The 25,582-nt window shown below is 35.9% G+C and overlaps 1 protein-coding gene across 2 annotated transcripts in view; it reads right to left on the bottom strand.

Moving 5' to 3' along the window:
- Positions 1-25,582, bottom strand: part of CDK13 (cyclin dependent kinase 13) — a 114,225-nt gene that overhangs the window by 16,065 nt on the left and 72,578 nt on the right. For both annotated transcript variants that reach the window (XM_032643987.1, XM_032643989.1), the window contains exons 8-9: positions 13,945-14,046; positions 13,774-13,851 (exon numbers count right to left, since the gene is read on the bottom strand). In XM_032643987.1, the coding sequence (XP_032499878.1) occupies positions 13,774-13,851; positions 13,945-14,046 (180 nt within the window). The remainder of the gene's footprint in view (positions 1-13,773; positions 13,852-13,944; positions 14,047-25,582) is intronic.

Here is a 25,582-nt window from a genome sequence, read left to right as displayed (position 1 = left end):
AAGGATAAGTAAACAATAGACAGGTGGGAAAGGGAATAAGAGAACTATGTTACTGGCAAAGATTAGTGCATAGGCAAAGTCATGGAAGTAGCAAAGTCTAAACATTTGTGGGAGGAAGACTAAGGAAATCAGTATAGATGGAATTTAGGGCTAAGGGAGGTTTAGTTGGAAGCATTAGACAGGGGCCATACAATACAGTTTCAAGAGGCAGTCTGCCTAACTATAATGAAGACAGAGTTTGAAAACGAACTTTAGAACTGAATCCTGTCTGTGATACTGGTGAAATTGCATTGCTTAGAATCTGTCGCTCTTTTGTAAAATGGGGATTAATTTTACTTTGGACCTGTGAAATTAAATGAGCTAGCACCTGGCTCATTAATAGCCTTATAATAAAAATCAGTTTCATTACCTCTTAGCTAAACAGTTTTAATTATTTTATGTGTTCTGGGAAGATAGTTGAGTGGGAAAGTTATCTAACTGGTAGCAGCATACAGGACGAAATAGACATTCTAAGACAGGGAAAAGTTTTAGAAATTAGGGAAGCAGACATGACAGCAGTTGATAACTGCATATTGGCAAAATCAGTGCCTGATGGTCAATTAGCTATCCCCAAATCATTTACTGAAGACATTTTGAAATGCATCATATGCTAAATCCCTAAATATCTGAGGTCTGTTTTGAGAATCTATTTTGATTTACTGATTTATCTACTCTGGTGTCAATATCATATGATACCTTTACATTTTTCATAAGACTTACAAGACAAACCCCTCTATCTACTCATTCCTCTAATTATTCTTTTCAGTATTTCCTTACAGATGAATTGTAGAATCAATACTGTCACACCCCAAAAGTAAGAGAATCCTGTTGGGATTCCACTGCTCCTCTGAATTTATCAATTTAGAAAGGATTGCTATCTTTACAAAGCCTAATATTTCCATTTTTATACTTCCTTTGGTTTTATACAGGCATACCTCATTTTATTGTGCTTTGTAGATTTTTTTTTTTTTTCAAACTTCAGGTTTGTGGTAACCGTGTGTCAGAAAGTCTATTGGCGCCATTTTTCCAACAGCATTTACTCACTTTGTGTCTCTGTGTCACTTTCTGGTAATTCTCACAGTATTTCAAACCCTCCATCAGCCAAGAGACTACAACTTGCCAAAGACTCAAATGATGGTTAGTATTTTTAGCAATACAGTATTTTAGCAATACAGTATTTTAAAATTTGGGTATATACACAGAATGCTATTGCACACCTAACAGACTACAGTATAGCGTAAACATAACTTTATATGCACTGGGAAACCAAAAAATTTCTGTGACTCACTTTATTTTGATATTTGCTTTATTGTGGTAGTCTACAACGAAACCTGCAATATTTCCAAGGTATACTTATAAATTTCTTCAATTAGATCTTGTATATTTCCTTTTATGGGTTTTAGTTTTTGCTTTTTGAATGTGTTCCTATCCCTATTATATTTCCTAAGCAATAACTAGAAGAGTTTTGTTATAGGAAATGGTTGAAATTTGACATAAAAAATTTAGATCGCCATCTGAGATCCTATGGTTCCTAACATAGTTTTCTTTTAACAGTTGTTTCTTTGAGGCTTTCCAGGTTTATCATCACCTATAATCACAATTCATCTATATTTTTTTCAAACATGTATTCCTCTTTATCATCATGGTATGCTACATTATGTGGCAATTTCCAAACAATGTTAAAATGCTAATCATGCCACACAATATTAGGTAATTTTGTTTGGTTTCTGATTTTAATGGGAGTACTTTCATTGTTTACCACTGGGAAAGATGATAACTTTTAGCTTGAGAAACACAACACATAGTAAAGATACTCACAGACACATACAAATTCACATATACCTCCTGCTTAGAAAGCACTGATTTATTCCTTTTGACTATGGGTTTTATTTTTGTGGCTTTTAAATTTTAAAAGGATACTTCTTTAGTTCTATCAGTTTGATCTTTAGAAACTCTATTACAATCATCACCTGCATTTTCTTCCCTGAGTTACTAATGTCATGAATTATATTTATGATGTTAGTAAGAGGTTTTCGAATTAAGAGATTTTAGAATATTTAGTCATCCATACGTTCAAAAGAGGAATACCACTTGAGCCTAATCAAAGTACTGTTATTTTAGTGTAACGCTGTATTCTACTTTTTAGTTGGTATACATCAGCAGTTTGGAAAAATGGGGTCCAAAGACCACTCGGTGTCCCCTAGACCCTTCAGGGGTCTGGAAGGTCAAAGGTATTATTAAGACATTATTTATACTTTTCAATGTGTTGACTTTGCACTGATGGTATTAAGCCAGTAGTGGGTAAAACTACTGGCACCTTAGCATGACTTGAGGCAGTGGCACCAGACTATTAGCAGTAAATACTCTTCACTACCACATAACCTTGGTGGGGAGAGAGGGGGAGAGTTTCACTTAAGAAGGCACTTGTTGAAGCAGTAAAAATTATTATTATTAAACCCTTATACTTGAGTACGTATCTTTTCAATATTCTTAGTAATGAAATTACTCATAAAGCACTTCAGTTGCACAACAAAGTGATAGTTATCTTGAGAAGCACTTGTGCAATTATTTGAGTTGCAAGCTGAAGTAGGTGCTTTTTTCATGAACCACCATTTTTACCTGCAAAAACAACTAAAAAACTATGGTCATTCATACTTGGGTATTTGCCAGACATTTTCTTAACCAGGAACAAAGTCAGCTTATTACTTCAAGGAAGACAACTGCAGCATTTACTGTCAATTATAAAATTCAAGCTTTCAGGAGAAAATCAGAATACTAGAAGACTTATATCTACACCATGAACTTGACAGTTTCAAAATAAATACCTAAAGGCTTTTCTGATGAGATTAGTGGTCATAACAAATACTATATAATGAAATGCTACACTTTAGAAGATTTGCTCAATTCAGTGATCCAATATTATCAAATGACCAATACATAATGTTATAAAATCATCACAGGTAAAATATCTATTCAGAGTGTAAGATAAACCAATGGATTTCAATATATTAGAGTACAAAATCTGTGGTTACAGACTGCACATTACAACTAACCTGTAGAAAGAACTGCCACTTACTGAAGTTTCAAGGAAGAACATGCACAATTATCTGAAAAGACTATTGAAAACAGCATATCACAGGTGTTTATCCAGATGTTTAAGCCAGACATTAAATGATTTATAAAAATGTGAAACAATGCTATTCATTTCACCAACACTTATTTTAGTTTGGGAAATATAAACTTTTTACAATTAAAATGTTATGTTAATATACTGTTTTAAAATGAATTAATAAACATTTTTACTTCTCAGTTTTAAATTTCAATACATACAATCAACATAAACAAGCTCCTGGGATCTTTCACAATGTTTAAGAGTATAAAGAAGAGACTGAAAAGATTAAGAAGTACAAGTCTAAAGAAATTTTTATGCTAATGATTTATGAAGGTATACATGCTTCACTTTTGAAAATATGGGAACTGGGCTTCCCTGGTGGTGCAGTGGTTGAGAGTCCGTCTGCCGATGCAGAGGACACAGGTTCGTGCCCCAGTCCAGGAAGATCCCACATGCCGCGGAGCGGCTGGGCCCGTGAGCCATGGCCGCTGAGCCTGCGTGTTCAGAGCCTGTGCTCCGCAACGGGAGAGGCCACAACAGTGAGAGGCCCGTGTATTGCAAAACAAAATAAATAAATTTTTTAAAAATTAAAAATAAATAAATAAATAAAATAAAATATGGGAACTTTCCTTCTTTTCCTATATTCTGGAACAACCAAAGCCTATGCCTTTAAAGTTGTAAAAATTTTACCTGTGTAACCTGAGGCTTTGTGTATGTGTGCGGGGAATTCTTCTCATTCCAAATCTACTTTTAATTTCTTCCATGATTGTTTTTTATTCCATAAGCAATATACATTGTGTGATATAAAAGTGTTACTCTCATATAAAAACATTTTTGCTCTCATTCATCCCTTTTTTCGTCCCCACCTATGTTTTTCTCTCTCTTTGCCATTACTTTTAATTCATGCTACTTCTTATCACAAAATTTTTGTAATCTGCCTAACGTATTTTCTGGAACCAGGTAAAGTACAAATCACTTGACCACTGTAGTGTAAAGCTCTTTAAGACAGATTCTCATTAGGATTACCATCCTTGATCCATTTATATGTATTTGTACAATGTAGACCCTAGAATTCATCATTCCTGAGGCTTTAAATTGGGGAAACATTCCAGCATTACTGCAAATAAGATGAGGGGAAGAAGTAAATATGTACTAGGAAACACATTAATTTTTACAATCCTAAGCACATTATTTGTCCTGTTTTACTTGTGAAGAAAGAAACTTATAGCATTATGGAACTTACCCTAAGTCACAAGAGCAGGAAGTAGCTGAGCTGGCATTAGAACCCAGGCCTGTAAGATCCCAAAGCCTGCCCCTTTCAATATACTCTGCCACCTCCTTCAAACCAAGGAGACGTGTCTCTTTTACCAGAAACGTCCTTTTTTTCTTCATGTTTTAAAAATAATTAATGCTATAAAATCAAAATTGAAGCATCTTTTTTGTATTATTATAAATATTTGACATCTTACCAAAACCCAAAGACGTTTTGAAACATATAAAGCAGAAAGTAAAACAGTCCCTTCCCTAACCCTCTCACAAGTCCATGTTCAGATTAACAATTCCAGACTCTTTTGATGTGTTTAATTTGTCTCACCCATGTGGGATCAAACCAAACACAGCCTTCTGTAAAACTGCTCTTTTCACGTGACAGTGTTGCTTTTGCATATCAACATGTCCAGATCTACCATTTCCTTTTTAGTAACTGTACAGTATGCCACTAACTGGATGGCCTGAGCTTTCTTTTTGTTTCCCATACGGTTCCCTAACTGACTTAACATGTCCATAAAATAATCCAAACACACTCATGCCTCAGGATCATGACTCTGCTGTTCACTCAGCTCTCTGCTCAGATGGTACCTATGGGAGAGATTTTCCCTGGCTCCATACACAGCGCTTCCTGCTATCATCTTCTATCCCCTGTGCTCATCACCACCTGATGTATTTTATTAATTTGTTTGTTTTCTCTGTCTTCCCCAACAAGAAAGCAGAAAAAGTTGTGTGCCAGTTACTAGGCACTGGGGATACAATTCCCAACCTCCACTGTATCCTCAGGACTTGTAACTGGTACACAACCAGCAATCAATAAATACTATTCAATTAACTCCCTAATCTGAAATGTCTACTGTATTATATTCTAAGGTCCATATGAACTTTCTTTACTTCTGAATTTCCTACATAATTGTGCTAATTCATCTGTGTATCTTGTGCCAGTAAAAAATGGTTTTAGTTACTAAAATTTTGATTTAACATATGATATGCCAAATTGTCCTTATTTTTTAAGAATTTTCGAGCTATTTTCAGGTTCAGGCCTCCAGATAAACATTAAAATCAACTGTTGTTTTAAAAAAGTCTTTTGAAATTCTCAATAGGACTATAATGACTAATATACGATGAACTGCCATCTTAAAATAAAAGGGGGCGCAGGCAGAACCCAGGGCACGCAGATCCAATAGTGTCTGGTTCAGGTTCTTCTCCCTAAGAATGGCGGCTTCCACAGCGTCCTGGGTTTTACCCCACTCATCTTGAGAAGGCTTCCGCGCATCCTGGAGGAGGGCATGGCCACAGCACTGGTTTTGCATTTTCAAGAGACACTGGGCGCCCTCACACTTCTCCTTGGCCAACTGGTGAAAAAAGTGGCTCACACCGTCCAGAGTCACATTGCTGCTGCCGAAATAGAAGCCCAGAGAGAGCCGTGTGGCTGACAGGGTCTTGGTGCTCCGGCAGGATGTCAGCCCTGTGCCTCTGAGATGGGAGAGCCGAGTTCAGGACACTGGTCCACCAGAGACCTCCCGACTCCACGTAATATCAAATGGCAAAAGCTCTCCCAGAGATCTCCATCTCAACGTTAAGACCCAGCTCCACTCAACAACCAGCAAGCTACAGATGCTGGACACCCTATGCCAAACAACTAGCAGGATAGGAACACATCCCCACTCATTAGCAGAGAGGCTGCCTAAAATCATAATAAGGTCACAGACACCCCAAAACACACCATCGGATGTGGTCCTGCCCACCAGAAAGACAAGATCCAGCCTCATCCACCAGAACACAGATACTAGTCCCCTCCACCAGGAAGCCTACACAACCCACTGAACCAACCTTAGCCACTGGGGACAGACACCAGAAACAACAGGAACTGCGAACGTGCAGCCGGCAAAAAGGAGACCCCAAACACAGTAAGATAAGCAAAATGAGAGGACAGAGAAACACACAGCACATGAAGGAGCAAGGTGAAAACCCACCAGACCTAACAAATGAAGAGGAAATAGGCAGTCCACCTGAAAAAGAATTCAGAATAATGATAGTAAAGATGATCTAAAATCTTGGAAGTAGAACGGAGAAAATACAAGAAACGTTTAACAAGGACCTAGAAGAACTAAAGAGCAAACAAACAATGATGAACAACAAATAAATGAAATTAAAAATTCTCTAGAAGGCATCAGTAGCAGTATAACTGAGGAAGAAGAACAGATAAGTGACCTGGAAGATAAAATAGTGGCAATAACTACTGCAGAGCAGAATAAAGAAAAAAGAATGACAAGAATTGAGGACAGTCTCAGAGACCTGAGACATTAAACACACCAACATTCAAATTATAAGGGTCCCAGAAGAAGAAGAGAAAAAGAAAGGGACTGAGAAAATATTTAAAGAGATTATAGTTGAAAAGTTCCCTAATATGGGAAAGGAAATAGTTAATCAAGCCCAGGAAGCGCACAGAGTCCCACACAGGATAAATACAAGGAGAAACACACCAAGACACATATTAATCAAACTGTCAAAATTAAACACAAAGAAAGGATATTAAAAGCAGCATGGGAAAAACAACAAATAACATACAAGGGAATCCCCAGAAGGTTAACAGCTGATCTTTCAGCAGAAACTGCAAGCCACAAGGGAGTGGCAGGACATATTTAAAGTAATGGAAGGGAAAAACCTACAACCAAGATTACTCTACCCAGCAAGGACCTCATTCAGATTTGACAGAGAAATTAATACCTTTACAGACAAGCAAAAGCTAAGAGAATTCAGCACCACCAAACCAGCTGTACAACAAATGCTAAAGGAACTTCTCTAGGGAGGAAACACAAGAGAAGGAAAAGACCTACAATAACAAACCCAAAACAATTAAAAAAATGGTAATAGGATGATACATATCGATAATTACCTTAAATGTAAATGGACTAAATGCTCCCACCAAAAGACACAGACTGGCTGAATGGATGCAAAAACAAGACCCATATATATATATATACTGTCTACAAGGGACCCACTTCAGACCTAGGGACACATAGAGACTGAAAGTGAGGGGATGGAAAAAGACATTGCATGCAAATGAAAATCAAAAGAAAGCTGGAGCAGCAATTCTCATATCAGACAAAACAGACTTTAAAGACTATTACAAGAGACAAAAAAGAACACTACATAACAATCAAGGGGTCAATCCAAGAAGAAGATATAACAATTGTAAATATTTATGCACCTAACATAGGAGCACCTCAATACATAAGGCAAATCCTAACAGCCATAAAAGGGGAAATTGACAGTAACACAATCACAGTAGGGGACTGTAACACCCCACTTTCACCAATGGACAGATCATCCAAAATGAAAATAAATAAGGAAACACAAGCTTTAAATGATACATTAAACAAGATGGACTTAATGGATATTTATAGGATATTCCATCCAAAAACAACAAAATACACTTTCTTCTCAAGTGCTCATGGAACATTCTCCAGGATAGATCATATCTTGGCTCACAAATCAAGCCTTGGTAAATTTAAGAAAACTGAAATCGTATCAAGTATCTTTCCCGACCACAACGCTATGAGACTAGATATCAATTACAGGAAAAAATCTGTAAAACATACAAACACATGGAGGCTAAACAATACACTACTTAATAACCAAGAGGTCACTGAAGGAATCAAAGAGGAAATCAAAAAATACCTAGAAACAAATGACAATGAAAACATGACGACCCAAAACCTATGGGATTCAGCAAAAGCAGTTCTAAGAGGGAAATTTATAGCAATACAATCCTACCTCAAGAAACAAGAAACATCTCAAAAAAACAACCTAACCTTACACCTAAAGCAATTAGAGAAAGAAGAACAAAAAAACCCCAAAGTTAGCAGAAGGAAAGAACTCATAAAGATCAGATCAGAAATAAATGAAAAAGAAATGAAGGATACAATAGCAAAGTCAATAAAATTAAAAGCTGGTTCTTTGAGAACATAAACAAAATTGATAAACCATTAGCCAGACTCATCAAGAAAAAAAGGGAGAAGACTCAAATCAATAGAATTAGAAATGAAAAAGGAGAAGTAACAACCGACACTGCAGAAATAAAAAGGATCATGAGAGATTACTAAGAGCAACTATATGCCAATAAAATGGACAACCTGGTAGAAATGGATAAATTTTTAGAAAAGCACAACCTTTCGAAATGAACCAGGAAGAAATAGAAAATAAGAACAGACCAAACACAAGCACTGAAATTGAAACTGTGATTTGAAACCTTCCAACAAACAAAAGCCCAGAACCAGATGGCTTCACAGGTGAATTCTATCAAACATTTAAAGAAGAGCTAACACCTATCCTTCTCAAACGCTTCCAAAATATAGCAGAGGGAGGAACACTCCCAAACTCATTCTACGAGGCCACCATCACCCTGATACCACAACCAGAAAAAGACGTCACAAAGAACGAAAACTACAGGCCAATATCACTGATGAACATAGATGCAAAAATCCTCAACAAAATACTAGCAAGCAGAATCCAACAGCACATTAAAAGGATCATACACCATGATCAAGTGGGGTTTATGCCAGGAATGCAAGGATTCTTCAATATACACAAATCAATCAATGTGATACACCATATTGACAAATTGAAGGATTAAAAACCATATGATCATCTCAGTAGATGGAGTAAAAGCTTTCGATAAAATTCAACACCCATTTATGATAAAAACCCTACAGAAAGTAGGCATAGAGGAAACTTTCCACAACATAATAAAGGCCATATATGACAAACGCACAGCCAACATCGTTCTCAATGGTGAAAAACTGAAACCATTTCCACTAAGATCAGGAATAAGACAAGGTTGCCCACTCTCACCACTATTATTCAACATAGTTTTGGAAGTTTTAGCCACAGCAATCAGAGAAGAAAAAGGAATAAAAGGTATCCAAATCAGAAAAGAAGTAAAACTGTCACTGTTTGCAGATGACATGATACTATACACAGAGAATCCTAAAGATGCTACCAGAAAACTACTAGAGCTAATCAATGAAGTTGGTAAAGTTGCAGGATACAAAATTAATGCACAGAAATCTCTTGTATTTCTAGACACTGATGATAAAAAACCTGGAAGAGAAATTAAGGAAACACTCTCATTTACCACCGCAACAAAAAGAATAAAATACCTAGGAATAAACCGACCTAAGGAAACAAAAGACCTGTATGCAGAAAACTATAAGACACTGATGAAAGAAATTAAGGATGACATAAACAGATGGAGAGATATACCATGTTATTGAATCGGAAGAATCAACATTGTGAAAATGACTATACTACCCAAAGCAATCTACAGATTCAATGCAATCCCTATCAAACTACCAATGGCATTTTTCACAGAACTAGAACAAAAAATTTCACCATTTGTATGGAAACACAAAAGACCCCGACTACCCAAAGCAATCTTGAGAAAGAAAAACGGAGCTGGAGGAATCAGGCTCCCTGACTTCAGACTACACCACAAAGCTACAGTAATCAAGACAGTATGGTACTGGCACAATAACAGAAATATAGACCAATGGAACAGGATAGAAAGCCCAGAGATAAACCCACACACATAAGGTCACCTTATTTTTGACAAAGGAGGCAAGAATATACAATGGAGAAAAGACAGTCTCTTCAATAAGTGGTGCTGGGAACACTGGACAGCTACATGTAAAAGAATGAAATTAGAACACTCCCTAACACCATACACAAAAATAAACCCTAAATGGATTAAAGACCTAAATGTAAGGCCAGACACTATCAAACTCTTAGGGGAAAACATAGGCAGAACACTCTATGACATACTGACATACATCACAGCAAGATCCTTTTTGACCCACCTCCTAGAGAAAGGGAAATAAAAACAAAAATAAACAAACAGAACCTAATGAAACTTAAAAAGCTTTTGCACAGAAAAGGAAACCATAAACAAGATGAAAAGACAACCCTCAGAATGGGAGAAAATATTTGCAAATGAAGCATCTGACGAAGGACTTAATCTCCAAAATTTACAAGCAGCTCATGCAGCTTAATATAAAAAAAAAACAAACAACCCAATCCAAAAATGGGCAAAAGACCTAAACAGACATTTCTCCAAAGAAGATATACAGATTGCCAACAAACACATGAAAGAATGCTCAACATCACTAATCATTAGAGAAATGCAAATCAAAACTACAATGAGGTATCACCTCACACCAGTCAGAATGGCCATCATCAAAAAATCTACAAACAATGAATGCTGGAGAGGGTGTGGAGAAAAAGGAACCCTCTTGCACTGTTGGTGGGAATGTAAATTGATATAGCCACTATGGAGAACAGTATGGAGGTTCCTTAGAAAACTACAAATAGAACTACCATATGACCCAGCAATCCCACTACTGGGTGTATACCCTGAGAAAACCATAATTCAAAAAGAGTCATGTACCAAAATGTTCATTGCAGCTCTATTTACAATAGCCAGGACATGGAAGCAACCTAAGTGTCCATCGACAGATGAATGGATAAAGAAGATGTGGCACATATATACAATGGAATATTACTCAGCCATAAAAAGAAACGAAATTGAGCTATTTGTAATGAGGTGGATGGACCTAGAGCCTGTCATACAGAGTGAAATAAGTCAGAAAGAGAAAAACAAATACCATATGGTAACACATATATATGGAATCTACAGGAAAAAAAACGGTTATGAAGAACCAAGGGTCAGGACACGAACAAAGACACAGATGTAGAGAATGGACTTGAGGGCACGGGGAGGGGGAAAGGAATGCTGGGATGAAGTGAGAGAGTGGCATGGACTTATATATACTACCAAAATAGATAGCTAGTGGGAAGCAGCCGCATAGTACAGGGAGATCAGCTCGGTGGTTTGTGACCACCTAGAGGGGTGGGATAGGGAGGGTGGGAGGGAGACGCAAGAGGGAGGAGATATGGGGATATATGTATATGCACAGCTGATTCACTTTGTTATAAAGCAGAAACTAACACACAATTGTAAAGCAATTATACTCCAATAAAGATGTTTTAAAAAAAGGCTTCCTAGCCAAAAACGAGATATGCCTCTCCAACACTTATTCAAATCTTCTTTACAATTTTAGGTGTAACATTATAGTTTTCAATATTCCTGGAGTATATATGGTGGTGGTTTTGTTAAACATGCTCTCCATTCCCTATGTTTCTAACTGGTTATTATTGATACATAGTCTTTAAAAGCTCTTGCTTTAGAATATATGTATTAGTATATACTATATATTAGTATGCTGTGTGTATATACATACATATTCTCTCTCTCTCTCTCTCTCTCTCACACACACACATATGTGTGTATGTACACACAGATTCTTAACACTTACCATTTTACCAAATTTTTTATTCAAGGAATTTCAGGTCATTTCCTTGCACGCTGCATGTATTCAATGCTATCAGATACAAATTATGATAGAATACCTCTTATTGGGTTCACTTTTCTAACACTACTAGTTAACTAATTAGTGCTTCTAAAACACTCTTAAAAGAATGATACTTCTAGTCAATTTTTTCTCATTCTTGCCTTTACTTCCAGTATTTCACCACTAAATATTATCTAGTCCGTTTGTGATACATATTTTATTGTGTTGAAGAAATATGCCTCTACACTTAATTAGCAGTTTATAATTTCAGCAAATGCCTATTCAACACTATCAAGATAGACATATTATTTTACATCTATTAAAATGATGAATTATAATAATGGAATTCCTAAAACTAAAACATTCTTGTATTCTTAGGATGACCCTACTTGACTCTGCAAGTTAATTTTTAATAAAACATTACATACTACTGGCTAATCACTCCTTTTAGAAATTTTGTATTAATATTCTACAGAAATTTTTCATGCTGTCTTTGTTAATTCTTGGTGTTTGTGTCATACCAACTAAAAGTTCCAGGAAGTTTTATTTACTACATAGTACAGAGAATTGGTTATAAGTTTAGATAGTAAGGTAAAACTATCTAGATTCAAATCTCAATTTTGCCACTTGCTAGTTGTATGACTCTGAACAAATTCTTCACCTCTGTAAGGTTCAGTTTTCTTAACTATAAAAACAACACACAACTTAACTGAAGTAATTCAGGTGAAATTCCTAGAACAATGCTTGTATCATGTATAAACTAAATAAATACTAACATCATTAACAGAAACCCTAGTATTAAATACAATTAGGAACAATAGTTGGCTAACTGAAAAAATGGGTTAGAGAAAATCATTACCAAAAAAAAAAAGAAAAGAAAAAGAAAGATACACAGATACATGATTTAAACATTTTATTTTAACTAAAAATGTATAAATGTGCATTTATTTCCCAACTTTCTGACATAGGGCCATGGCCTTCTCTTTCATCAGAGGACTCACTGAATGGAATTCTACATTAGCCAACTCTATTAAGTCTTTGCAAAGCACTGCATCTGTCTATAGTTAATTAAACAATATATGTACAATAATAAAATGTTTGTATACAAAATGGGAAACAACTACCTCTTGGTCGTCATACTCTTCAACTGGTGGAATAAATACGTAGTCTTACTATAGAGTGGTAATCTACTAGCTGCAAATATTCAGCTTGCTATGTTATCAAGCTAGTATTATTTACAGATGGAATGTAGAGCAACAATTAGTCCAATAAGTCTGCTGAAGGGAAGGTTCACAGTTCATGGGTATGTATGTGCCTTATACCAATATCTTCCCTAAAAATTCTCATCCATATTTTGAAACACTCATGCAAATCTTACAAGTTGCAATTTAATATTATTATATATGAAAACCAAAGTTCTTTTATAAAAAAGAAACTTATTTAAAATATTAGATAAAGAGAAAGAGGATTAACACGTAAGTCCTATGACCTAGGCCCTATAATAGGCTCCAAATAATGAAGACCTATGCTAGTGAGTACATGGATGTATTTTGGTGTGTCTGCATACACATATACATATAAACACATGTGCATATACATATGTAAAAGAGTATTTCTTTAAAATATCCCCAAACATTAATTCTTCCATACTGCCACACTCCGAAAAAAACAGAATCTACCATTCATTCTCTCCCCCCTCATATTTACTCCTCCTTCCCAGTCTTATCTTTAGGAACTCAAACACATTAATCTAATCACAAAATATCTAGGGACTTTAAGATCCTTAATTTTACTAGAACAATTATCAAAGTGCCTGCATTCTAGTTTCTCCTCCATTCAGCAATCATCAGCCTTCAACAGAAACATGATGTTCTCCTAGAAACACAAGCGTGAAAAAATTTTAATTTCCTACAGATACTACAAATATTAAAATCACAAGCTTACCTTATTAATTCTAGTTGTGCAAGCTCCTGATTTGCTTGAAATATAGGTTTTTTAGTGAAGAGTTCACCAAGGATACATCTAATGGGAAAAATATCCACCATTACCAAATGGTATGATTTTACTTCACTACCAAGTTTCAAGTAAATTAACGAGTCAATAAGTCTATCTTACCCACAGCTCCATACATCAATAGCTGGTGTGTATCTTTCTTCTCCCAACAGCAGTTCAGGTGGACGGTACCATAAAGTGATGACCTTGTTAGTATATGGACGACTAAAAAACACAGAAAGCACTCTTTAGAGTTAGCATGTGTTAGAATAAGAGAAATTCTTTTAAGAAATATTATTTTGGCTAATCAAAGCAATCCTACAATCCTAACTAAAACTACTTTCATCTGCCTACAGACATGCTATGACATCTAATACATGATCATAAAATACATCTGAAAGCAATGTGATTACCTGAAAAATTCCCTTAATATATAAAAATTAAAAGTTGTTGGCTTGTTTTAACCGTAACACGGTCAAAGAAAGATCTTTATATCAACTGTTGGCATTGATGATTTTGACCAAATCTGGCAAATCACTAATGTATGGCAAGATACAGTTCAAACTGTAACCACCACCTAACAAAAGTTTTCAACTGGGCATATCTTTCCCTGGCAATATTTCATTGATTTTAACCCATTTTGGTATGTGAATAGAAAGTATAGAAATGTAGACTGTAGTAGTTTGGGTCTACTCTGCCAGGAACCACTAGTGATAGGTAAGATACTTTATCAGATGATTCCTTTGTCACCTTCTAACAATGAGGACATATATATTTATATATACTACTACCACTTTGTCATAGAAGATATTATCTAGTAAGCTGTGTAAGTGTTCTCACTCCTCCGAGAATGAGCCTGTTGTAGCTGATTCACAAGAGTAAAGACAGTCTAAGAAGTTAGAGGTAGTTCTTCGACTGTTCTGTGTGATCACGTATGTCTTTAGGTCAATTCTAAACTTCTCTTCCTCTCCAAATATCCTCCAAATCACAAGGATACAAAGGCTATATCACAGGAAATTTCCCAGAATGGCTGTATTCCAAGCCCATTTACCTGAGGTTGGCTTGGACTCGGACCAGTTTGGGGAAGGAAAAAAAGGAGCATATAATTTATAAAGCAATTCCCTCTTGCCAACTGTAGGTCTGAAGTTCCAGGCAGCCTAAGACCTGAGTAGCCTGCTCCCACATTGCCAAATTTCTCCAAATAATTTAAACACTTAGACTGTAAGCCATAGAGGACACCACAGCATTACCACAGATAGGACTATAGTAACAGTGTGCCAAAACCAGGAAAAAAGGATACTTGACTTTGGTATAAATTGTGATAAGAGAAGATAGTCTAAGAAGTATGTTTTCAATAGCCAACTAGGATTAGATTTTTCTAACATTATTAAATTGCTTTTCTTAGTGATTTTTGCTTGTTTTTACTAGCATCACTTATCTTCACATAACGAGGAAATCTTTTAAACTCTATCTATTCTAATTAAGCTGGATTTAATCATTTAAAAATATGTTCACCTCTTTATGTCTTAACACCTTTTAAGTTTGAAATTCCTTCCCATTTTTCTCATTCAAACCTATACCTCCTTTAAAACATGGTGAAAGACCCATCTCCATAAAGTCTAATCTTTTATTAACAACAGATTTATTTTTAAAGAAACGTTTGTTTTCATATTCTTAAATTTACACCATACTTACCACTGTAATGATCTATTTTGTTTTCTCTATGTTCCCAGAAAAATCAAAAGACCTCAGAGACCATTCTTTATTATGAAAAAAATAGTACCCACACACTAAGCCCAGAACAATGTTGGGCATAGGGCAGACCTTTTACTGTATATGGCCCTGCAACTTTAGGTGACATACATGAATTAGGTGGGTGGGGGAACAAAGTCGGAGAAAATTATGATAAGTAGTTTTCTAAAACATTTCAAAGGTCTATGAGCATGTGAAACGTATAGTCTTGCTACTAAGGTACAACTAGGTATCTACAGTCTCAAGAAAAATGTTTAAATTAATGTAAATCTGTCAGTAAATAGTTAATTTTTTATCTTTTTATGTTTAGAAATATTTTTAAATATATTTAAAAAAATAAAAGTCTGCTGTATTATGTGGAGAAATTACACAAATTAAGGTTAGTAAATTTTATATTTAAAGAAAAGATTATTTTATATGTGTGTTAAAAAGAAACAACAGATCCAAAATGGAGTTACTTGTGTTAACTCCCACACCAGCAAACCAAGACTTACTACCTAAGCTAACTGCAGATTCAGCCCCTCCCAGGAAAGGCATCTTAACCAATTGGTCTGGAATTTCCCAGTCAGCACTAGCGAGGTCACCTGCCACACAGTCCCCTCCCATCCCTTAAAGGAAAGTGACCTTGCCAATCTGCTTTCTGCTAGTATAACTTTCTTGTCCCTGCCCCCTTCTGCCTTTAAAAACCTTCCATTTTGTATAGCTCCTCAGAGATCCCTTCTACTTACTAGATGGGATGTGGCCTGATTCAGGAAGTGTTTAATAAAACCAATTAGATCTTCAAATTTACTCAGCTGAATTTTGGTTTTTAACCGTATTATATATCAATTTCTAGGCAACATTTAGAACACAGTCATCTTTAGCAGTTAAAATTAGACTAGTTTACTTTTTCATTAACTCTCATCAAATTCAGAAGTGAAAATATTTAGTACATTTTCAAAAATGATTAAACACAGAACTAGATGAACTATACTTCTAGGTATACAGCAAAAGTATTTAATGTATACCAATTAATAGCTTTTCCAAATATATCCAAATGCTCAGTTTCTGTCAGAAGAAAAATAAGAACTACGTAAAAACTTGAAACATTCAACAATAAAATTTGACATAGAAAGCTCAATTTTAAAACACTAATATAATCTCTAAATTGTGGAAATTCTTTCATTTATGAAGTAAATAAATATTCAAACTGATATATATTTTTCGTAAAACAAAGTACCATCCCAACATTTCTCTTTACAATCAATGAAATATCAACAGAATAAAGATCAAAGATTATCTGCTCAGTAATAGATTCCAACACTTTGCCCTTCAGGGAAGGTGTGACATGGTTACGGTCTTCCCTACCCTACACACCACAAGCAGTGCTGTATTCCTAACAAAGCGAGCACTGCCTTAAGGGTATATCCCTAGGCTGGCAGGCAGCTCAGCCTCCTGTCTGGTCTGAATAGGTAAAAGGCAAACAGATGATTGGAGCAAGATTTTAGGCCCTTGAAGTATTTGGAGATTCTGGATAAATCCAAATTAAAATTCACAAACCACAGTTGATAACTCTGTTAAAGACCATTCTAAGAAATGAAAAAAAAATCATGTAATAGGAAATACCTAAATTAGCTTTAAAATGCTTCACTTTTCCAACAATACATAAAGTCTACACTTATTTCTTTTAGAGTATAACTTATATTTTTGAGAAAAACATGGAAAGAGTTCAGCTAGCTAAATTCATCGTATGCCCAAACGCCATGTCTCCTTCAGAATCCACTAGGTAAACACCTACCAAAACTACAAAAGAAATTTGGGACCTATTTTTAATACCAACCCAACTTCTAAGGTCAAAAACCCAGGAGTCATCCTTGTTTCCTTTTTCCTTCAAATCTCACATCTAATCTATCAACAACTTCTGTCAACTCTACATCCAAATAGGTCCTAAATGCAACCATTTCCCACGATTTCAAGGAAATCTGAGACACTACCAACTTTTAGCCGGAGCCACTATTATCTTTTTTTCTGGTACTACTGCAACAGTCTCTTAACTAGTTTCCTGACCTCGATCTCTAGCTTTCCTCCCCCACTTTTACGTTTTTTAAGCATAAAACCAAGTCATATCAGTTAGTTGCTTAAACTGTCCAGTGATCTCCCACTGCAACTAAATAAAATTTATACTTTACCTCAGGTGATAAGACTATACACTGGAGTATCTCACTTCCTATTTTTACACTGGGCAACATCTTGGCCCCCTTAAACTTTCCAAGTCTGTTTCCAGGCCTTGCAGTTGCTGAGTTCCTTCTACTTGGAATGTTATCTGCCTAGGTCTTCATTAAGTTATCCTCTTCTCAACACTCAGGTCTTAGCTCAATTTTACTTCTCAACGAATTCTATCCTGGGCTTCCCTGGTGGTGCAGTGGTTGAGAGTCTGCCTGCCGATGCAGGGGACGTGGGTTCGTGCCCCAGTTTGGGAAGATCCCACATGCCGCAGAGCGGCTGGGCCCGTGAGCCATGGCCGCTGAGCTTGCGCGTCCGGAGCCTGTGCTCCGCAACGGGAGAGGCCACACAGTGAGAGGCCCACGTACCGCAAAAAAAAAAAAAAAAAAAAAAAAAGAGTTCTATCCAAACTGCCTTAGCCAGAATTAGCCAAGCAGCCACCCCCAAGCTCATGGTGTCCCTGCAGACACTATTTTATTTGCTTTGTAGCACTTGGTACTTTAAATTCTTTCCTCTATCCAACAGGTTCTCGTTGTCTACCTTCTTTCATGACTATGTAATGAGACCAGGGATTGATCTGTCTTTCTTATCTCTACTACGCAGCCAACAGGTATTATACCTAGGTCAGTGTCAGGCATACAGTAAGTACTTGGCAATATTTTTAATCAACTGATTTATGCCATAACTACATTAACAATAAACACAGTCTTTTTCCTCATGCCCTTTCCCCATTCCCTTCTAATTTTACCCTACTTTCCTCCTTTTGATTTTTTCTCAGAAAAATAACTTAAATTTCTGTACCATAACATTACTACAGAAAAACATAAGTAATTTTTTTCCAATTGACGTTACCTTAGGATCACTTGCACATTCTTATTACACATGCAAATTTAGAAGTACCTGTATTTTAACATATCCAAAAGGAAATTTATTATCTTCTGCCCTAAACCTGCTTCCCGTTTCCTGTCTCAGCAAACGGCATCACAGTTTATGGCAGAGACTGCTAAGCTGTCTTCTAAAATCTGTTCTTCCTTTCTTCAGTGGGAGCTGCCCACCTACACTACATTTCCCACCCTCACTGCAGTTAGGTGTGGCCACATGACCAAGTTCTCGCCAATGGAACGTGAACACAGGTGCCATTTCTTGGCCTGGCTCATAACACCCCTCCCTCCTCTTTTCTAGCTTCTAGCTGACAGACATGGTGATAGACTTGGAAAGCATGTGAAGAAAGGCAGCAAATCTTCCAATCTGGATCCTTAAATGACTGTATGAAGCAGAGTCACCATATGATCAAACAATATGGTGAAATATTCTCAATTGTGCAGCAAGGTAAAGTAACAACTGCTCCAGATTACTGAGTGAGAAATATAAACTTATTCTTTAAGCCACTGAATTTTGAGGTTCTCTTTGTTGTAAGTTTAGCTTCTCCTAATTAATAAACCATTTATGCAATTCCTTAAGCAGCAATCTTACTGTAGGGGTAAAAGCAGGATGCGTCTACCAACACAATAGTCAACCATCAAGTTCTAACTATTCTATATCTTATGATATAATTCATCTCCAACTTTCCAACACCTATGCCCATTGCCTAGTTAAAGCCATAATTATCCTACCTAGGTTTTTTGTTTTTTTTTTTTTTTAATAATCACTACTTTTTTTTTTGGATGTGGACCATTTTTAAAGTCTTTATTGAATTTGTTACAATATTGCTTCTCTTTTATGTTTTGGTTTTTTGGCCACGAGGCATGTGGGATCTTAGCTCCCTGACCAAGGATCAAACCTGCACCCCCTGCAATAGAAGGCGAAGTCTTAACCACTGGACTGCCAGGGAAGTAAGTCCCCCATATCCTACCTAGGTTTATTGCAACCCCTGTCTAACTGATTGCCCTTGCTTGCAGGCTTACAAGGTCAATCTACTTTCCAAAGTGCAGTCAAAGTGATAGTATAAAATAAAATGCCAATGTTTACACCTTCAATACACACTGCTGCCTCTGGGAGAATATCCACACAAGACTTACAAACTTATTACTTGGTTCTTGCTCTGCCCACACTGAACTATCAGTTCCCTGAGAAGGCTTAGCAAATGCTCATTTTCTAGAGCTAGGAGATAGAGCCAGGGAGAGAACAGAGCTGGCAAAAAAAACTTTCAAGAAGATAGTGGTGCTGTAATTATGTTTTAAATGAACATTTTAAATAAGCTTTTTTTTTTTTGCGGTACGCGGGCCTCTCGCTGTTGTGGCTTCTCCCGTTGTGGAGCACAGGCTCTGGACGCGCAGGCTCAGCGGCCACGGCTCAAGGGCCCAGCTGCTCCGCGGCATGTGGGATCTTCCCGGACCGGGGCATGAACCCGTGTCCCCTGCATCGGCTGGCGGACTCTCAACCAGTGCACCACCAGGGAAGCCCTAAATAAGCTTTTTAATGTACTTTTCAAAGTTAACACTGACAAAAGACAATGAAAATGACTGTTTTATTAAAGTCAAGGAAAAACTCATGATAATTTACTCAAAAATTTTACAAAATAGGTGCCATACCTCACTTTTTACCTTAGTGCTTAATGAGGAAAAAGCAAACACTGAGAAAGTATGCAGACAGAAGGACCTTAATCATAAAAGAAAATTCCAAGGTGGGTGGAGTTAGCAGAGAATAAAGCCAATCTCAAATCACCCAATTCAATATTCGTTTATAGTATTATGAAGGAAATATTCCATGGTATGATTAGGTTGTTGTCTTTACCAATGTAAAGACAGAAGTATAAGACACTGAAACTGTTTTTTTTTTTTTAGAAGATGTTGGGGGTAGTAGTTTATTAATTTTATTTATTTATTTTTGCTGTGTTGGGTCTTCATTTCTGTGTGAGGGCTTCCTCTAGTTGTGGCAAGCGGGGGCCACTCTTCATCGCGGTGCGCGGGCCTCTCACTATCGCGGCCTCTCTCGTTGCGCAGCACAGGCTCCAGATGCGCAGGCTCAGTAGTTGTGGCTCACAGGCCTAGTTGCTCCGCAGCATGTGGGATCCTCCCAGACCAGGGCTCAAACCCGTGTCCCCTGCATTAGCAGGCAGATTCTCAACCGCTGCGCCACCAGGGAAGCCCTGAAACTTTTTTAAACTAGGACATTTAAATCCCAAGAAAACTAAAGTACTGATGTAATAATTAAAATAGATCATCCAAAGTTAGACAAATAAATAAAATCCAGTATCCTCAAAATTGAACATTTAGGACTTGGGCTACTAGGTTTGCCTACCCACTGTCAACATCCTAAAGACAGTCTTGTTTACATCACAAAGAGAAAACACAAACTGATGTGATATCACACATGCGATGTTTTTTTTTTCTTTCACGGACTAAAAAAAAAACAACTACATTATTGAGATATCTAACCAGTCTTTTCACAAAAAACATTCATCCCTACTGAAAAAGAAACAGGATGGAAAAACATATAGTGAGGTTCTCAGGTGTTACAGAATAAATTAATACTTTAAAAAGAAAACCCTAAAAGTAGAAAAAGAACCACTCCAATTTATTCCCACAATTAAAATTAAATCCCAAGCAGTAATTCCATAACCTAGCAAAACACACACACATAAAATCCCTCTGACATTAAATTAGAAAAAGAGAACAGTAACTCCAACAAGCTGTTCCTCTTGGACAGCTAGAAACTACCTTTGTAAAAATCCAGAAATAATGGTCTCGACATTAAATATTCTGAATTTCAACTTCTACTGAATATCTTCATCTGTAAATAAGTCTCATTAAGAATTTTTGAAGAGAAAGCAGATGCTATTTCTTTGTCTACTAGGGAAGTGGCACCACCACCAGCAATACTTCTTTTATTTTCAAACCTTCTACTTTAATGTGGTTAACAAGATATTAAAGTGTAAAATCATCATAAAACTTTCATGAAATCTCAGGTAATTTTAAATATTTGATGCTATCAAAATATTTCCTATTTATAGACTTTATTAGATACATAAGGAGCTTTAAGGGAGATTCAGAAATGGAAATATCACACAACTTGCTGGAAGACTAAATGAGCATACTTCATTTGGAAAAAATAAAATATAATATTTGAAGGGCCAAATAATTAATATAACATTTGAAGGATCAGAATTAATCAAGCAGTCACTATGAATGTGTTTTATGCTTTAAGGCATATAAAACACAAAAGTTTAAGATAATGATCCCTGTCTTTAAAATAACTACAATTCTAGCTGTAGTGAAAAGACAAGAACAAAAGTAAAAAGACCAGCACCAAGGAGGCAATTTTAATTCTGAATATAATTTCATCTACTCCCTGGACAAGCAGCAAGAGGTAATTCTTCCATTCACACCCTACATAGGTTTGGGAAAATTTAGTTTTGGTTTTAATGGCAATTTTATGAAAAGCCACTAGATGGCGATATTGCCTTCAAAAATGTTTAAAAAGCTATTTTGTTCACTAACTTTCAGAACCACGAAAGAAATGTTTTCCAATACACTATAAATATCTTAGAGATTTGAAATCCTTCATCTTAAAGTTGAGAATAATGACATACAGAGATATTACGTGACTTGTCCAATATTTCACAACTGGTAAAATGGAAATGCCAGGACTAGAGCCAAAGTTTCCCGATTTAGGCCTTAGGATTTTCAGTTCCTTCCATTAAAAAAGTAAACGTGTTAAGTTATAGTTTCTTCTCTAGAAAGTGAAATTAATTTCAACTTATATGTAAAGTGCATATTTTTTCATGAGATGGTCACATAAAGTGAAAAAGATACTCCATTACTTGGAAAAGCATTGTAGCTAAGACTTGGTAAAATAAAAACGCAGAAGAGGATTTATCATTGTAGCTGAAAGTCTTGGGGAAAGGTGGACTTAAAACAGCTACTAAAAAACTGAACAGATATGAAGAAATGAGGCAAATACCTCTGTTCTCAAGTTCAATATTTCCCAAGGCCAAATAGAGCAAAGCATGAATACTGATGCTCAAAACAAGAAAATGATTCTTCAAGTTTAAAGGAATCATTTTCCCCCCTAATTTTAGCCCAGTGTTTCTTTCCTCTACTGTAGCACACATGACAGAAGAGATCCATACTGGTCACCCACAACCCCATGCTCAATTCCTACATACTAGCTGTAGTTCCATCAAGTTTTCCTCATATTCAAAAAAGATATACCGGGACTTCCCTGGTGGTGCAGTGGTGAAGAATCCACCTGCCAATGCGGGGGACACGGGTTCGATCCCTGGCCCAGGAAGATCCCACATGCCGTGGAGCAACTAAGCCTGTGCACCACAGCTACTGAGCCTGCGCGTCACAACTACTGAGCCCACGTGCCACAACTACTGAAGCTCGTGCGCCTAGAGCCCGTGCTCCGCAACGAGAGAAGCCACCACAATGAGAAGCCTGCGCACCGCAATCAAGAGCAGCCCCTGCTCACCGCAACTAGAGAAAGCCCGGGCGCAGCAACAAAGACCCAACGTAGCCAAAAATAAAAATTAATTAATTAAAAAAAAAAAGATATACCAAATCAAATAAGTGAGAGAGATGTAATTGATGCTACTACAGTGATAAGCTGAAATCTGCTCTATTTTGAAAAAAACAAGAAACCCTACAACAATTTCTTGAACACTTCATTCTACCTGTAATAGCTAATTACTTAGAAAACACTTCAAAAAATATTTGGATGGGGGTATTATGGTTTTCTTTCTGCTTATGATAACAAAGAAATATGGATGGAAATCATTTGCTGTATGTTTATTTCAAGAAATATCTAGAAAACTTGGGATAATACAGTGAATCTGCTACAGGCAGTGAATTTCAGTATGTTATTAAAATTTACTGCAACAGTATGTGTATTTTAAAGTCATTCCATTAAATTAAGCCTACTTCTCTAACTGATTTTAAAGAAACTGGAATTATTTGAATCTGAAAAAGAGTAGTTTTAAAGACATACATAACCCTGAAGGAAAGGATATTTGCTTATAAAACAAAATGATATACCAAGTTTTTAACTTACAAATTTGATTAAGCAGAAAATTTCAGTATACATTACCTGAAGATGCAAAGTTATGGGATTTTAAATTTCCTACTTCCTTAAGTTCAAAATTCTTATATCAATTCAGCAAGGCAATGGGGACCAAGGTTCAGTGAACACGCCACACCCCTGACACTCCATTGAAACCCAACATTCCATTTTAAAAGAGAGAAAAAAAAAAAATCAATGGGAAAATTACATATAAAATTTGGCTCTATACTCAGTTCTTCTGGAACATATCTATTCCAATGCGAACAAATATCTGCATAAAAAGAATCTATGAGATGGAAAATGGTAATTTAGCTGTTCTCCATCTCCACTGAAACCTAACACGAAAACAAGAAGAAAGGGATTTATAGTCAAAGTATGATAGACATATACTTCTATTAAGAAAGGATAACAAAACTACAGTGAAATCTCAGTTAACCAGCTAAGCAGGTAGAATCCTTAATTAAGAAGAATTTCCCCCTAAAGAATAGTCATTGAAATTTAGTCATTCAAGAAGTATACTTCAAGTGAAGTTTTGGGTTAAGTATACTTAAGGACCAATTTATTTTTTTCCCTCAAATTCTATCGAAAGGCACTATTATACACAATGGAAAGAATAAATAATTGGGAGTTGGAAAATTTGAGCTATACACTCTTGATGATACTATATATTGATAACAAATATTTTTGGATCTTTCAAGTCACTCAACCCTTTCTAGGTCTCCATTTTCTCAAACGCAAAATGAGGGTTAGAGCTGTTAAGCTCTAGAACAACTTCAAACAAACAAACAAGCAAAAACATACAACCTTTTCTTAAAATAAAATATTAATTAAAAGTGTAGTAAGTTAAATAAAGGCCGAAAAGCTCTGGCTAAAATAGGTATAGGGGACTGGAGCCCTGTCCATAACAAGCTGTCCATACCACAGTCTGAGTTTAACAGAACTCTAATGTATCCAAAACATACCATTTAAAAACCTCTAAACACTAAAAATAATTTTCAGAATTATGTCACAGGCGCTGCAAGATTAAAAAACAAATTTTTCACTTAAAAAAAAATTCAAAACGGGGATTTTTTTTTCAACTAACCAGAAACTGGCAAAGATTCAATGAACGTAAATAACTATTGCTAAGAATTCCAATTAACTGATATTTTATTATATCCAATTATGATTACACTAAATAAATTATAGAACTGTCATAAGGAATTTATACATATATGTATATATATTAAAGAAATAATGCTGTCTGACAAGAAAGGAATGGGCTAATAAACTGGAGATATTAAACCCAGTTAATTTCATAGTTTATATAAAATTCCCTACTTCACAAAAATATTTTGAAATTCTGTATTATTCTTCTAAGAATAATCCTAATAAGACAAATCAATTTCACTACCATCAGGCACAAAATGAGCCAAGTGGGATACTTGGAATCCCTAACTTTAGCCACAGAAGCTTCACACAAAGAAGTTATACACTGAACTTCCTCACAATAGTTTGTTTAAATAAAAGGTTCTAGGGAGTTTAAAACACACACACATCTATATATAGATATAACTATAGTTAAAATAAAAGTTTTAAGTAAGTCCAAAATAATAATTAAAACAAAATATACAAGTTTAAACATGTAACATAAAAAGCATTTACTAAGGTTTATCATTAAACCCCAAAATTACAAACATCTTAACGTCTGGACATGCATTAGAAATTTAAGCATGAATTTTATTTAAAAATTCCTAAGTTCATTTAAGAAACACTTAAAATGGCACATTTGAAAAGAAATTATATTTACCTCTAAGTATGAAAA

The sequence above is a fragment of the Phocoena sinus genome, chromosome 9, assembly GCF_008692025.1.
Source record: "Phocoena sinus isolate mPhoSin1 chromosome 9, mPhoSin1.pri, whole genome shotgun sequence".
In the NCBI taxonomy this organism is placed as follows: Eukaryota; Metazoa; Chordata; class Mammalia; order Artiodactyla; family Phocoenidae; genus Phocoena; species Phocoena sinus.
This window is presented reverse-complemented; position numbering and strand designations above follow the sequence as displayed.